Genomic DNA, 13,794 nt, shown 5'->3' with positions numbered 1-13,794 from the left:
ACCCGTGTACTTACCATCCAGTTCTCTCAAATTTTAATATTTTATCATGTCTGCTTTGTATCATACTTTTTTTTTTTTTTTTTTTAAGACGGAGTCTCGCTCTGTTGCCCGGGCTGGAGTGCAGTGGCCGGATCTCAGCTCACTGCAAGCTCCGCCTCCCGGGTTTACGCCATTCTCCTGCCTCAGCCTCCGGAGTAGCTGGGACTACAGGCGCCCGCCACCTCGCCCGGCTAGATTTTTGTATTTTTTAGTAGAGACGGGGTTTCACCGTGTTAGCCAGGATGGTCTCGATCTCCTGACCTCGTGATCCGCCTGTCTCGGCCTCCCAAAGTGCTGGGATTACAGGCTTGAGCCACCGCACCCGGCCGTATCATACTTTTAAGAAACAAATATTACAGCAATATTTGGAGTCCCTTGTGAACATTTTTCTAATCCCAATGTCTTTAGAATAAATAAATTAATTGTTAATTGTAGAATATTAAAAAATTTTATTCCTGCCAAGATTCCTTATTACAAGCAAATGTAATATAAAATTAAAAAGTTAAAAAAAAAAAACCAGTAAGTTTATGAGTTATAATTAACTTGGTAGAACAAATTCTTAGTTTGTTAATGTATTTCTTTGGATTTCTCTGATAAGCCTAGCTTCCTAAGGGATTTTGAAATTTCTTTAACTTATGCTTACTCAAATACACATGTTTATCTCATCTATAAACCAAGGCACAACTCTACTTATCTGATCAGACAGGCACAAAAGAGAGCCTCAATTTAGAAATCAGTGGAAAAGGAGAAGTCAAATATTTGCTTAACTGAATGCATGTTCCTGGTAAGGAACAAAATGACAATCTAATTCCTTGCATGGAGCATTGCACAGCTATCACTCTGAGACATCTACTTACCAGATCACCGTCTGCTTAGGTCTGCCTATATTATTTTAAAATATCTTAAAAGAAAATCACTGTCTCATTGGGGAATGCCGATTCAATAACAATAATAATATTTAGTTCTCTGTGCATAGGGGTGAATTGAAAATAATATTTTTGATATTAACATATAGAATAATTTTTTATCCTTTTTTCGTTTGCCTTTGGTTAATAACATCCATTAAGGAGAAATAAGAATGAAATTTCTTGAAGTGTAGTTTTTACCAATTTCCTTGAAATGAAAATATTCAGTGGCCATCTGGTCCACAAGGAACCACACAAGGCAAGTCAATCCCCAATTAATGGTGTCTGTGTCTCTCAGGCAGGAGAGTATCCTCAGCAAGGCAGCCAAGTTTACTGAGGGTCATGTTAGAAACGTCATACCCTGGGGCATACCTTATGACTTAAAGAAAAAGTTGTTGTCACATGTCTCAGGAACTCTCTAGAGAGGTCAGCTAAGACCCCTGTGCCGATATTTCTCAACCTACATCAAAATCACCTTCCTGAAAGGTACCTAGATTGTTTTACAGAGGTGAATATAAGAGATGAGCATATAACTCATAGGATCATAAGATATGTGATGGATATGTTTGTGTATCCACCTCCAAACTTCTATATAAATAAAAGTAATGTCTGAATAAACTGAAGAGAGTAGACAAAGGTCATTATTGGAGAATTCTGAAAAACTAAAGAGAATTAAACAAGAAGCAGTGCTGAGAACTTGAGTTAGTTCATTATTTAAGCAATTGGATTTATTCAGTATATAAAGTTAAAAAGCCTTGCCGATAGAATTTTGCCATTTGCTGTTTTTTTTATATATTTTTCATTTTATATTGTGGTTCTTTAAATAAAAGGTTTCTAGCATTATAGAGAAGAACAGGAAATGATAATTGTAAGGGGTAAGCAAGTATCAAACAATGTATTGCCTGCTACAGAAAAGTTATCTCCACCAAAAGGATGGGACCCATAGCTCCCATTTATGGCAGACTTACTATGAACCATGTCCTGGGACAGGCTCATTCTATATGTTATCTCTTTCAATCTTCATGTCAACCTCATGAGGTAAATCCTATTATGTACATGAAGAATCAGCAGGTTGGAGAAGGTAAGTGACTTGTCCAAGGTTATTTAGCTAGGAGATAGTAGGAGTTGGAATTCAAACACAGAAGTGTTTATCTCTAAACTTGTGCCCCTCATCACCACAGCAAAATGGCTCAAGTCCTTTGTGGACCATTTTTTCCTTCCTATTTAAAGCTCAGGAAAGATCAAAGGTTGGCAGCAGTAGTCTGATGGATGCATAAAGAGTCCATCAGTGCTCAGCAGTATATTCTTTATTTAGACAATTATCCATCCCTCTGGTCACAGGCTCAGTTCCTGGAGAGATTAGCTTCCTCTTCCTACACAGGACCTGAGTTGAAGGGTTTTATATGGGCTACAGCTTCATTATAACTTTCAAGGAGACTTACACATTCAATGGAAGCACACAAACTGAAATGGAATAATGGTATTATCATGGAGGACTGCGGGAGGATGGTGGCAGGAAGGCCAAAGATGTTACAGCATCAACACAGACACAGAGTTATGAAAGGCAATGTGGCTTGCAAAGATGTTGTAGTAATGCAGTTCTGGCCTGGAAGGTATGTCTACAAACAGGAACCCAGCCTCTTTGATCCTCCATGTTTTATGAAATAGGGAAATGCTACCTTTCTTCTCAAAGCTACTCTACCCCTAGGCTTTATCATCTCAGTGTATGGTACCTTCATTTCCTCAATCTAGAAACTTGGGAGTCATTCATGACTTATCTTTCTCCCTGATCTTCCCAAATAAAATTAATTATCAGTCCTATCTGGAGCAAGGCAAGAGCCTCCTAATTAATTTCTTTCCTTTCACTCTTGCATCTCTTCCCATCCATTCTCATTCAGCAATCAAAGCAATTCACTACAACAGAAATTAGAACATTTCATTGACCTTTTAACAAACCTTCAAAGGTCTTCCACTACACTCAGGCCTTTAAGATGGCCTACACGACCCTACATATTTTAGCCCCTCCTACTTCTCTGACTCACTTAGTGCCCTTCTCCACTCTCTTCCCTTTCTTCCTGCCACCACACTGGCTTTTCTTCACTCCCTCAGCTTCTTCACACATTGGATTCCCCTTGCCTGGGAATCTCATTCCCTACCTTCTTCCCATGGCCAACTGCCTTCCTTAGGTTTCAAATTAAATATCACTTCCTCAGGGGTATCTTTCCTGATCCTCAATACCAAATAAAGTCTCCCAACATATGGTCTCATAATACTCATACTCTGCTTTCATAGCTTATAGTGAGTATTAAGATTATACATGCATTTGTGAACATTTTGTTTTTAACATCCATCTCTCTTACTAGACCATAACTGCTGTGTACCCTGTCCTTAGCAAAAGCTGTGTTCGTAATATATTCTCAATAAATTCTGCCCAAATAAATAAATGGACTCATATGAAAATAGGAAGTAAAACACAAAAACATCAAACTCAGAGTTCAGCACATGTTGTTTTTCTTCTTTCTGAAAGAATAGCTATTACAACCTAGTATTTTGTTTTGGCTCAGAAAAAATATATATATATACACATACACACTATATATGTACAGATATATGTATGTATGTATATATACACACATGTATATATACACACAGATATATGTGTGCATATATAGATATACATGTATATATCTATCTAGATTGTGTAGAACTATATATATCTCTACTGCCATATATATATACACACATACACACATATATACACACACACACCATGTATAATTCTATTAAAATGTGGCCAAATATTTATTAGTATCAGTCTTTAAATAAATAATACTAACAACCCATTAAAATTTTTATCGTTCTCTATAATTGCTTGGGAAATGGTAGGTCTAACTTTTATTCATAATACTATAGTCTAAAAGTTTATAATACTATAGTCTAAAAGTTTATATAAAATATCTATCAAAGTATATTGATATATATTAATTTTAGCTAAAATAGTTATATATTCAACATTATGAAGAAAGAAAGCTGTTGGTTGAAATTAGGCATCCCAAAGTTCTAAGTGTGGTGAATTTGATACCATTCAGAAATTCTGTAGGTCTTTTGTCTACAGTTTACTGTCTAGTGTTAGGTACTGAAGTAAGTACTCTAATTGAAAAAAAAAAATTAACTGAACCAACTGGTTCAGTTAGAATTCAATTTCATACAATTAGGCATTTCATTCCTGTATTACAAATAGTACCTGGCACTCTCTTGCTTCCAGGGGTGCCGGTGGGTGTCTTAGTTCTGTTTTCTAAACTGTTTGAACTTTCCACAAACTCATCTCTAAATTTGAAAGGTCTTTGGAGGTCACCCAAGTCCTTTTCTCTGGTTTACAAATGAAACAGTCAAGGCCCTGAGAAGTTAAGTGGTTTGCCCAACGTGGTACACTTGGACTGATTTTGCAGCAAAAAATATACCTGAAACTATCAATCACACAATGGCCCTTTATCTCTCTTTTAAGAAACTTCACCAATAGGAAAGTTAGGATGTGCAAATATCTGATATTTATTTAACGCCATATATGTCATAAAGAGCACTTGAGACCCAGAGAAAAATAAGAGCACCATTACTTACCCTGTGACAAACCTTTTTACTACAGCTTGACTCCTCAACTCAACTCAACTCAGTGCTAACAGATGAGCCTATATGGAGTTCTCAGGGTTGCTCATGTATATTTCACTGCAACAGGCATTATGTTTTAGCATTGGATGTCAAACGAAAAACAATAAAGCAGTTTGGCTAGTGTGGTGACTAGATGTAATATAAATTACATAAGTGGGAAGTGTGACTGTTTCTCTTTAAGCGTACAGTGCTGTTTGACTTTGGCTCAGAACGGAAATCAATCTATCTATCTATCTATCTATCTATCTATCTATCTATCTATCTATGTATAGTAGGTAGGTAGGTAAATAATGTGTGTGTGTATATATGTGTGTGTGTGTGTGTATATATATTTATTTAATGCCATACACACACACACACACACACACACACACACAATGTATAGTTCTATCAAAATGTGGCCCAAATGCTTATAATTATCATAGTGGTTTGGATCTCCCTTTTTGACAATGTCTGCAACATTTTCTTATAAATTGAATCTGTATACTAAAAATCTGTTCAGTGTGAACAAATCAAGATCCTAAGTTTATGTTAGAGAATGTTTAAAAATAAATATTGGCCAGGCACTGTTACTCGTGTCTGAATTCTCAGTACTTTGGGAGGCCAAGGCAGGAGGATCACTTGAGGCCAGAAGTATAAGACCAGCCTGTAGAACATAGTAAGACCCGGTCTGAATTAGCTGGTGGTATGGTTTGGATCTGTGTTTCCACCCAAATCTCATGTTGAATTGTAATTCCCAATATTGGAGGCGGGCCTGGTGGGAGGTGACTGGATCATGGGGGTGGATTTCTCATGAATGGTATAGCACCATCCTCTTGGTGCTGTTCTCATGATAGTGATTGAGTTCTCATGAGATCTGCTCAAAGTGTGTGGCACCTCCTCCCTCACTCTGTCTTGCTCCTGATTCGTCATGTAACATGCCTGCTCCCTACTTGCCTTTCATTAAAAGGTCAATGAAATGTTCTAATTTCTGTTGTAGTGAATTGCTTTGATTGCTGAAAGTTTGTCACCTTTCAAACTTGTAACTGAGATTTAGAAATACATTTAAAAATATTTTTTCTGTTTTTTATGAATTAAGTGCATAATTGATTGAAAACTTCCTGAGGTCTCCTCAGAAGCAGATGCTGCTATGCTTCCTGCACAACCTGAAGAACTGTGAGCCAATTACATTTATTTTCTTCATAAATTACCCAGTTTCCAGTATTTCTTTATAGCAATGAAAGGATGGACTAATACAGTTGGGCATGGTAGTGCAGGCCTATAATCTTCCTACCCAAGAGACTAAAGTGGGAGGATCACTGGAGCCCAGGAGTTCAAGGTAACACACTCAAGCCTAGGTGACAGTGCAGGACTCTGTCTCCGAAAAAGTGTTGCTTTGTTTTCAAGAATATCTATTAGTTAGAACAAAGTAGCTATAAATAAATGAATAAGATATTCCTCAGCCAAAAATATTTAAGGTTTAAAACAAATACAGAATAATTTTGTAATATTACATATCTTTGCATATAAATGATTGCATGTAAGATATCCAAATTATTGTTTCCTCTAAAATTACTTAATGCCTTACAACCTTTTTATACTACATCTTTTTAGTATATTCTTTTTCAGAGATAGCATAAAAGAAAATACTTTCCTGGTCTGAACAAATAATCAAAAATTTCACATTTTTAGGCTCAGAAATAATAAAATTTCATTGTACCTACTTCCATACAAATTATTTTTCTCTCCTCCCTTGAATTCAGTACTCCACCCCTACTGTCCTCATTTTACTCCAGACTCATCACTTCATGGATGGCTGGAGAGTTTCCTAGCTCATGTCCCTGCTTCTCCTGCCACCTACACCCCATGCCGTGAGCAGCAGCAGGGTCCTCCACTACCCTTTCACCAGCCTCTTCCTCACTTAAAAAGGCCCAACCCATTCCTCATGAAGCCATGTTGGCACTTGTCAAGTATTAACTTCTTTTTCCTAATACTCCCTAACTTGTGACCTCCTCTGACCTTTTGCCCCTCAACTTTTTCTAGTTCCCATCTTAGTACTTGTCCATAATCTCTCTGCCTGGCATCCTGGAATACCCTCTCAACATCCTCAGGCCCCCAACCATTCTAAAATCTACAAGCTTTATGACCCTTTATGAACCACTTTAATTATCACTTTCTTTGGGAAACTATATTCTTTTGTTCACTTCTATGGTATATACCTCCAACATAATACTAAGATGGGGACATTATTTCTTGTGCTCAAGGAACTGTAAATAATAATAACAACCACAACACAGCATTTTGTACTTACTATGTGCCAGGGAGGAGTATTAGTTATTAACTCATTTAATCCTCACAAAAACACAACGAATTAGTTACTGCCGTTATACTCATTTTACAGACAATAAAACAGAGGCACAGATAAATCAAGATTACACATACTAAAATTCAGATACTGATGGAACCACAATCTCTCGTTAAAGAAATCAAGCATTTAGTGATTCAGCACAAAACAACGCATATTGAATTCTTATCAAGCAAGCTATTGTGTTATGCACTCTATAAGGGACAGAAAAATTAGTAAGAAAAAAATCTATGTTTTATCTAGCATTTCTATTACATTCTTTTATCGACTCTGCTTTAATTGTTGATGATTTTGTGTTTAAACCTTGCTTTCTTAACTAGGATACCTGCAAGTATTTACATTGCTAAGTGGAAATTAAACAAATACAAGGATTACTCTAATATAAGATATATTAGAAGTGCCAGGTTTATAAACAACGCTCTAAATCCCATGTTGGACTGGAATGTGGGGGTGGAATGTTGGGATTAGTCAAAAACACCAAATTCACACAACATGAATGTTGCTTTTAAAAGTCTAACTTGTGGGATGTAAGGGAAAAGATGAGGAAGGCATTGCAGTGGGAGGAGAAAAAAAGAAAGGATCACTGATGTGGGGGAGTAGCAACAACAGGGCTTGGGAGCTGGCCTTTCCTAATTACCCACATCACACTCACTAACTAGCCCATGCCTTGACCCATGACTCTATTTAATCACCTATATTTAATTCATCGTTTTGGTTAAACCCTTTCTTCCTTTGATCTCTGACTTATGACAATGAGTGTAATTTTGAACTTTTCATTTGAAGCTCATAGGTTGGATTGGGACCTCACTGTGACAGATCAAGGACAAGTGCTATCTATACCTTTTATGTAACCACAGACGCTATCAGACTTATAATGTGAAGCATGTAGGAGTTTAATAATTAATTATTAAGTTGTTAATTATTATAAAATGAGTGAGAACTGCTACACTGCTGAATCATCATTCACATCTACAAACACATGTTTTGGTCCCATTTGATATGTTCCAGAGCAAAAAATGCCTGAACTTTGTGGTGGGAGTTATGTGTGGACATAGATTCTTTTCAGATCATAAAGATTCATTGCAAGAACAGGCCTAGTCGTTTCCTCAGAATAGTTTGTCACCTTTCAAACTTGTAACTGAAGATTTAGAAATACATTTAAAAATATGTTTTCTGTTTTTTATGAATTAAGTGCTTAACACAAATTCAAGGCTAATAAACCATTTCAGATCTTGTTGTTCTAATTGCCTAAAGCAATGGGGCTCTGATGATAAGCCTCATTGTCTCCTCTTGGTGACCTCACAGCTCACAGGTAACACAGAACGAATTAAAGGAGGCTCCACCTTGAAATTTACACAATAGTCTTCCAAGCTGGTGCATTCTCTAAGATTGCTGTCTAGCTACAGGAGGGAAGAACATTAATAAAACAAAACAAAACAAAACAAAACACCTGCAAGGACCTGCCAAAACTAATGACATGTTACGATTCCACAGCTGATGTCTCAGGATCACTCTGAGAAAAATAGGGGAAATTTCTTGTTCAAAGTTCCTGTTTCATGTGTCTGGAAACAAATGACCCATTGATACAGAGATCTCTAATGTCTCAGTGTCAGAGATCTTCAGAACTATGCCCTTGCACAGTCTGGGAGTTGGAAGGAAGAAAAAACTGGAAAAGCAAACAAACATAATTCTCTTTGGATTTTTAATTCCTTCTTCCTTTTTTTTTCTTTTTAAAGTTGAAACTTTAGGACAAGATAAAATTACTTAATTTGAACTTTCAAAGAAAACTTAGGAAAAGCATCTCTTGGTTTAGACATCAAAAATATATGAGGAGTTTGCCCTCTTGCTCTTTCTTGGACATTCACATAATGTTCAAAATTTGTCACAAAGAAGAAATAGCATATTCTGTTTACAGACATCTTTGTGATACTGAGAGACAGCCCCAGAAACCAGCATCATAAACACGCATATGAGAAGCATCTATATCAAGATCATCCAGCATTTCTGAAGGCATCTCTGAACATATTTTTTTTGTTTGGTTTATATAATGCTAGAAACCATAGAAGAGTGGAAATGGAGGGGGGCAAAAAAGAGACAAGCTTGGGAGACTCACTTTGGCAGAAAGGCAAGATAAAGAATTTTCAAAACTTTGGCCCACTCGGTTTTCCTCCACGTCTTGCATATGTACGTTCCTAAGTTGAACATGCAATAACACGAAGCCTCTCTACTACATAGTAAATAAACTAAAGGATTCCCAGTGAAATTGAAATTAATTTTTAGAGCTTGAATTATTCTGATGGGCAGATTTGTGTGAACAAGAACAACAAAAACCAAAAAATTCACTATTTTTCATTTAAAATGGGACCAGAAGACTTAGGTTATACTGAATAACAACACTTCTCTACCAACCAGTTCTTTTTCACTTTTCAACATTTTTATTTTGCCTAATGCTATCACCTTGGGATACTTGTATTTCCAGTGTTTCTTTATCTATAGATCATCTGACAATCCGTTTTTTCTTTCTGAGGAAACAATACTGTTTTCAAAACTCCAACCAGGATAAAGCTTCTGGCAACATGACAAAGTCTAGACAAATAAATTAAAAGCACCAGTTGAGCAGTTACAATATTTAGTGCCTCATTAGTTGAAAGGAGCAAATGTTCCACAAAGGTAATCTATTAAGAAATACAAGCCTTTTTTTCAGTCTAGATTTATAGTCAGTCTACCTGGAGATGCTCCTGGCATTTTAATTTTGTGTAAAAAGCAGAGTAGTATTAGAAAGAACTATGGTAGTGGAATGGATTCAGTGCCCATTAGTACAAAGGGAGAAAAATGATCATTAAGTGTGAATATACCCAGAGAGACTAGAGAAAATACTAGCAAAAATACAGTAAATGTTGTCCAGATTTGGTCCCAGTAAAGACATTTCTTGGTTTCCATTTAGATCATTTTAAACTGAAACTGTTGCTATTTCTCTCATATACAAGAAGTGCTCTTAGACAGTAACATTCTAATTAGTAGAATGATACTAAGGCAGTGAGGCTAGAGATCCTTTGTGACCCAAATCAGAGTGACATTAAAAAAAAAAAAAATAGCTACAGACTACTCTGACGTGGTTCATCCCATCCAAAGAACAAAAAACAATCATTACACTTTCTATTTTCAATTCCACTACCTCCTGATTCCAAGTATTTGTTATTTCAGGAGCATCTTTTGTCTTGCAAAGCATTTCTCAACCTGGTGATTGCTAACTTGGAGGTCAGGCCACTGAAGCAGGAACAAAAAAGAGCTATTAAAAACAAAAGCCTGAGGTTCCCACTGTAAATTTGGTCTTCTGAAAAACACTATCAAAGCTATGAACATTTCAATAACCAGAACTGGAGAATTCCAAACTTTTAGTGACATATTTTCTGCCTATGAGAAAACTGCACTGGAGAAAAAAAAGACAGCAATGCATAATAAATATATTTTGCAGAGTAATGTGAATTTCTTGAGTACAAGTATCAAACAGCAGTAAAAAATGTAATTTAATTGCCTTTTTTTCTGGCTAAGTCCTTTTGCTCACCTGTGGTATCACTCCAAAGGCTTTCCTCCACTGTTGCAAAGTTACTGAATCCCAAGACACACCATCGATCTGGATTTCTCCTTTAGTGTTCAGTAGTCTCAAAAAAGCTGATAACAAAGTACTCTTCCCTGATCCAGTTCTTCCCAAGAGGCCCACCTATAAGGTTAAAGTGATGGGATTACTCCTGTGACATATAGATACCATGCCATAAACATAATTCAGTATTGTACTTCAATAAAAACCACTGGAATATTTTATCCTGTCACCAGTGGAAGATTTTCACTTATTCATTCAAACCTTTTTGCACACTTTCAATCCTGACCAATGTTGATATATGGAGACAGACAACCTTGGAACAGAATAGAGAAACTGGCCATAAGGAATTGGACCCCTGATGCAGACTTCCTTTATCACCGACTTTTACTAATGACAAAAAGATTGAAAATGCCCCTTTTGCATAAAGGAAAAGCAAAGAGTGCCTTCATCATCTCTCAACATAGGCTCACGCCAGAAGCAGAGACCTGCAATTTGATCTAGTACCCAAAGTGGATACAACTTAAAAATTACTTAATCTGAAATAGTTATAATATTTAGATGTTGACCCTAATAAATTAATTAGATCAAGTTCAAGCCTGGCAATAAATAATGATATGTTCAGGTAGCAGTATATTCCCAGAGAAGACAGGTTGGGCGAAGGCCTTACCACTCCTCAGTGAATGAGTACTTTGGACAGTGGTCAAATCACATTCTGACATTCACCCGCACTGGAGAGAAGGGAATTTCAGGAATCAAAATGTATATTAAGGAAAAGAAAGAAAATTATTCTTGTTACCTAAAGACCATAAGAACATAGCATGGACGTGAGAGCACCATGCACTGCATGAGGAGATCAAGTGCTAGAGGTGACCCACAGAGAACCCCAACTCTGTGTTCTGATGTCAGCTTAGATGCCAGAACTTGAAGAGGGTGCTTTGAGCAAGGTAGAACACTACTGAAGTCATTAACTGACCACTGAAAAATCTGACTGACAGTTAGTGGCACTGAATAAATGTTTGTTTCATCATTTTTTAAAAAGTCATTTGACCTTTATATACAATAACTGAGCAAATGGTCTTTTAGTATAATGCTTTTCAATCTGTAGTGAAGGACAGTTTGTTTTCTTTTTAAATTTCTAATTCACTACATATCAATACTTTAAAAATATATAATAAAAATGAAATTCTAAATATTCACCCTCAACTTTTATACTATGTCATCATAGACAAGTAAGTTTGTAAACCAGAACCAGTGAATGGACCACAATAAATGATTTAGAGTATATAACAACGCTTAATAAGAATAACTTACTGAACACTATTTGCAACCTGGTAATAAACTAGGTCTTTGGGATAAGCTGGAAAGCAATAATGACACCGTTGACCCCCTATCCATAATAAGAACTCTACAATAAGATTTTCACAAATGTTTGTTCTCAGACAACTGAGAAAACCAGATCAATCAAATGTTACGTACAACACCCTGTTGAATTTCTTCATAGTATTAACCAAAATTAGTACTTTTTATATTTTTTCTTGATTATTACTTGTGTTTGTACCAAAAATATAAGTTCAACAAACATAGGGGAGTCTATCTAGTTTTGCATTGAATTCTTAGTACCTGGCTTATCCAAAGTGCCCCACAAATATTTATGTGAATTGATTAACGGACAGCCAGATGGAAGAATGGATGGGTTTATGAGTAGATGAATGAACTCATGTAATTTAGCTGATCTAACAAATAATGGATTTAACCAATTTTGTTCAATTGCTAGATAAACTCCTAATTTTAAAATATTGTGGAATTTCAATGCACATTTTCATTTATGAATCAGCCCATGTTGCACAAACACATTCATCATGTGTCATGATTTTTCTAACACAATAGTAAAATGTTGTATAAGCAACCTGAATATGCCCAGTGCAGGTGAGGTCCAGGGGAATAAAAGAAAGGAAAGTTCAATAGGTGAAAGTAATTTGCTATAAGGTCATATCAAGAATTTTGGCAAGAAGTACTTGAGGTCTAAATCCTTGTTATCATTAGTTAGGTTTCTAATGAGGATTAGATAAATGTCCATGTTCCCTTTTCTTCAGAAGCAAATACTGAAATTTTTAGGGAACTCAATTTTTAGGTTGGGAAAGACTGGATGAAGAGGCATCTTTGGTTTAGTTTTAAAGGTTTTAGCTATTACTCTGGTTTCCTTATATCATTGAACTGCTGGTAATGCATGATATCTGACACATTTTTCAAAAGCAAGGAATCATTGGTTCATACCCAACAAAGTCTTCTTGTTTATATAATTGGCACATAATAATTAGTTTCCGGGATTTGTTTTTTCAGGCTTCTCAGTGATCTATTGAATAAGGCTAGAGTACTTCCTGCAGATAAGCTTTTAAGACATACCCTAAATCAAAGTCAGTGTTTTCTAGTAACTTCAATGTACCTCCTCCCTGAGAATGTTGGATCAAGATAAATCAAAATAATACGTGGAAAGTTAAACAGTGTTGAATTTGGTGCTAGCTGTAATTGCATTGTACCATGAATAGAACATTCCTTTCAGGGTGTTTTACTCGCCATTTTAATACTGCAACAGATGAAGACTCTTGTAATTATTTTTCATTACCTCGTGGTCTCCAGAAATCAAGATGACAAGTCAACTGAAATTTAGATCCACAAGGTGATTATAATTGAATCTTTTATGTGTTCATATATATCTATTAATTATTAATGAAACATAGTATTGAGAATATGCTGCTTATACCCACTGAATGATTGAACAACTTTACACCAATTTTTATCAAGATAGAAAATGGGATATATGTTTAACAAAGCAAACAAGTATTTAGGTGTTTGTGCTGATATGATTTGAATCCTTAATATTCTTACAAATTATTTCTGGCATTTCTGTATTTTGAAGAGACTACAAAAGGAGAAAGCAACTAAGTGCATCCAAAAGTATAGATCTTGAAGTACTATCAAATATCTATTTAATCAGAGGACTGTCCAGTACTGTGATATACACAATATACCATCTGAGGAATTTTGTTAAGTCTAGATTTATCATGAAGCATCTGACTCCAAATTAAGTTCCCAGTAGGCATTTTGAGAGGAAAAAGAAAAGACAAAAAGGATGGGATATTCTAGTTGGGGGAAGGTGCTCTAGCTATTACAATTTAGATAAAAAGTCAAAAGCTTTTAAGAAAAAACTATTTGAGATTAAAAAGAAAAATAGATTTTAA

The 13,794-nt window shown here is 35.8% G+C and overlaps 1 protein-coding gene across 1 annotated transcript in view; it reads right to left on the bottom strand.

Annotated features, from left to right (window-relative positions):
• CFTR (CF transmembrane conductance regulator) overlaps positions 1-13,794 on the bottom strand; it is a 177,245-nt gene that overhangs the window by 16,104 nt on the left and 147,347 nt on the right. Inside the window, exon 23 of the mRNA XM_023228189.2 lies at positions 10,520-10,675. Within this exon, the coding sequence (XP_023083957.1) occupies positions 10,520-10,675 (156 nt within the window). The remainder of the gene's footprint in view (positions 1-10,519; positions 10,676-13,794) is intronic.

This window comes from Piliocolobus tephrosceles, chromosome 8 (assembly GCF_002776525.5).
Source record: "Piliocolobus tephrosceles isolate RC106 chromosome 8, ASM277652v3, whole genome shotgun sequence".
NCBI classification, from domain to species: domain Eukaryota; kingdom Metazoa; phylum Chordata; class Mammalia; order Primates; family Cercopithecidae; genus Piliocolobus; species Piliocolobus tephrosceles.
Note: the sequence above shows the minus strand (reverse complement) of the source record. Positions and strands in the feature narration are given on the sequence as shown.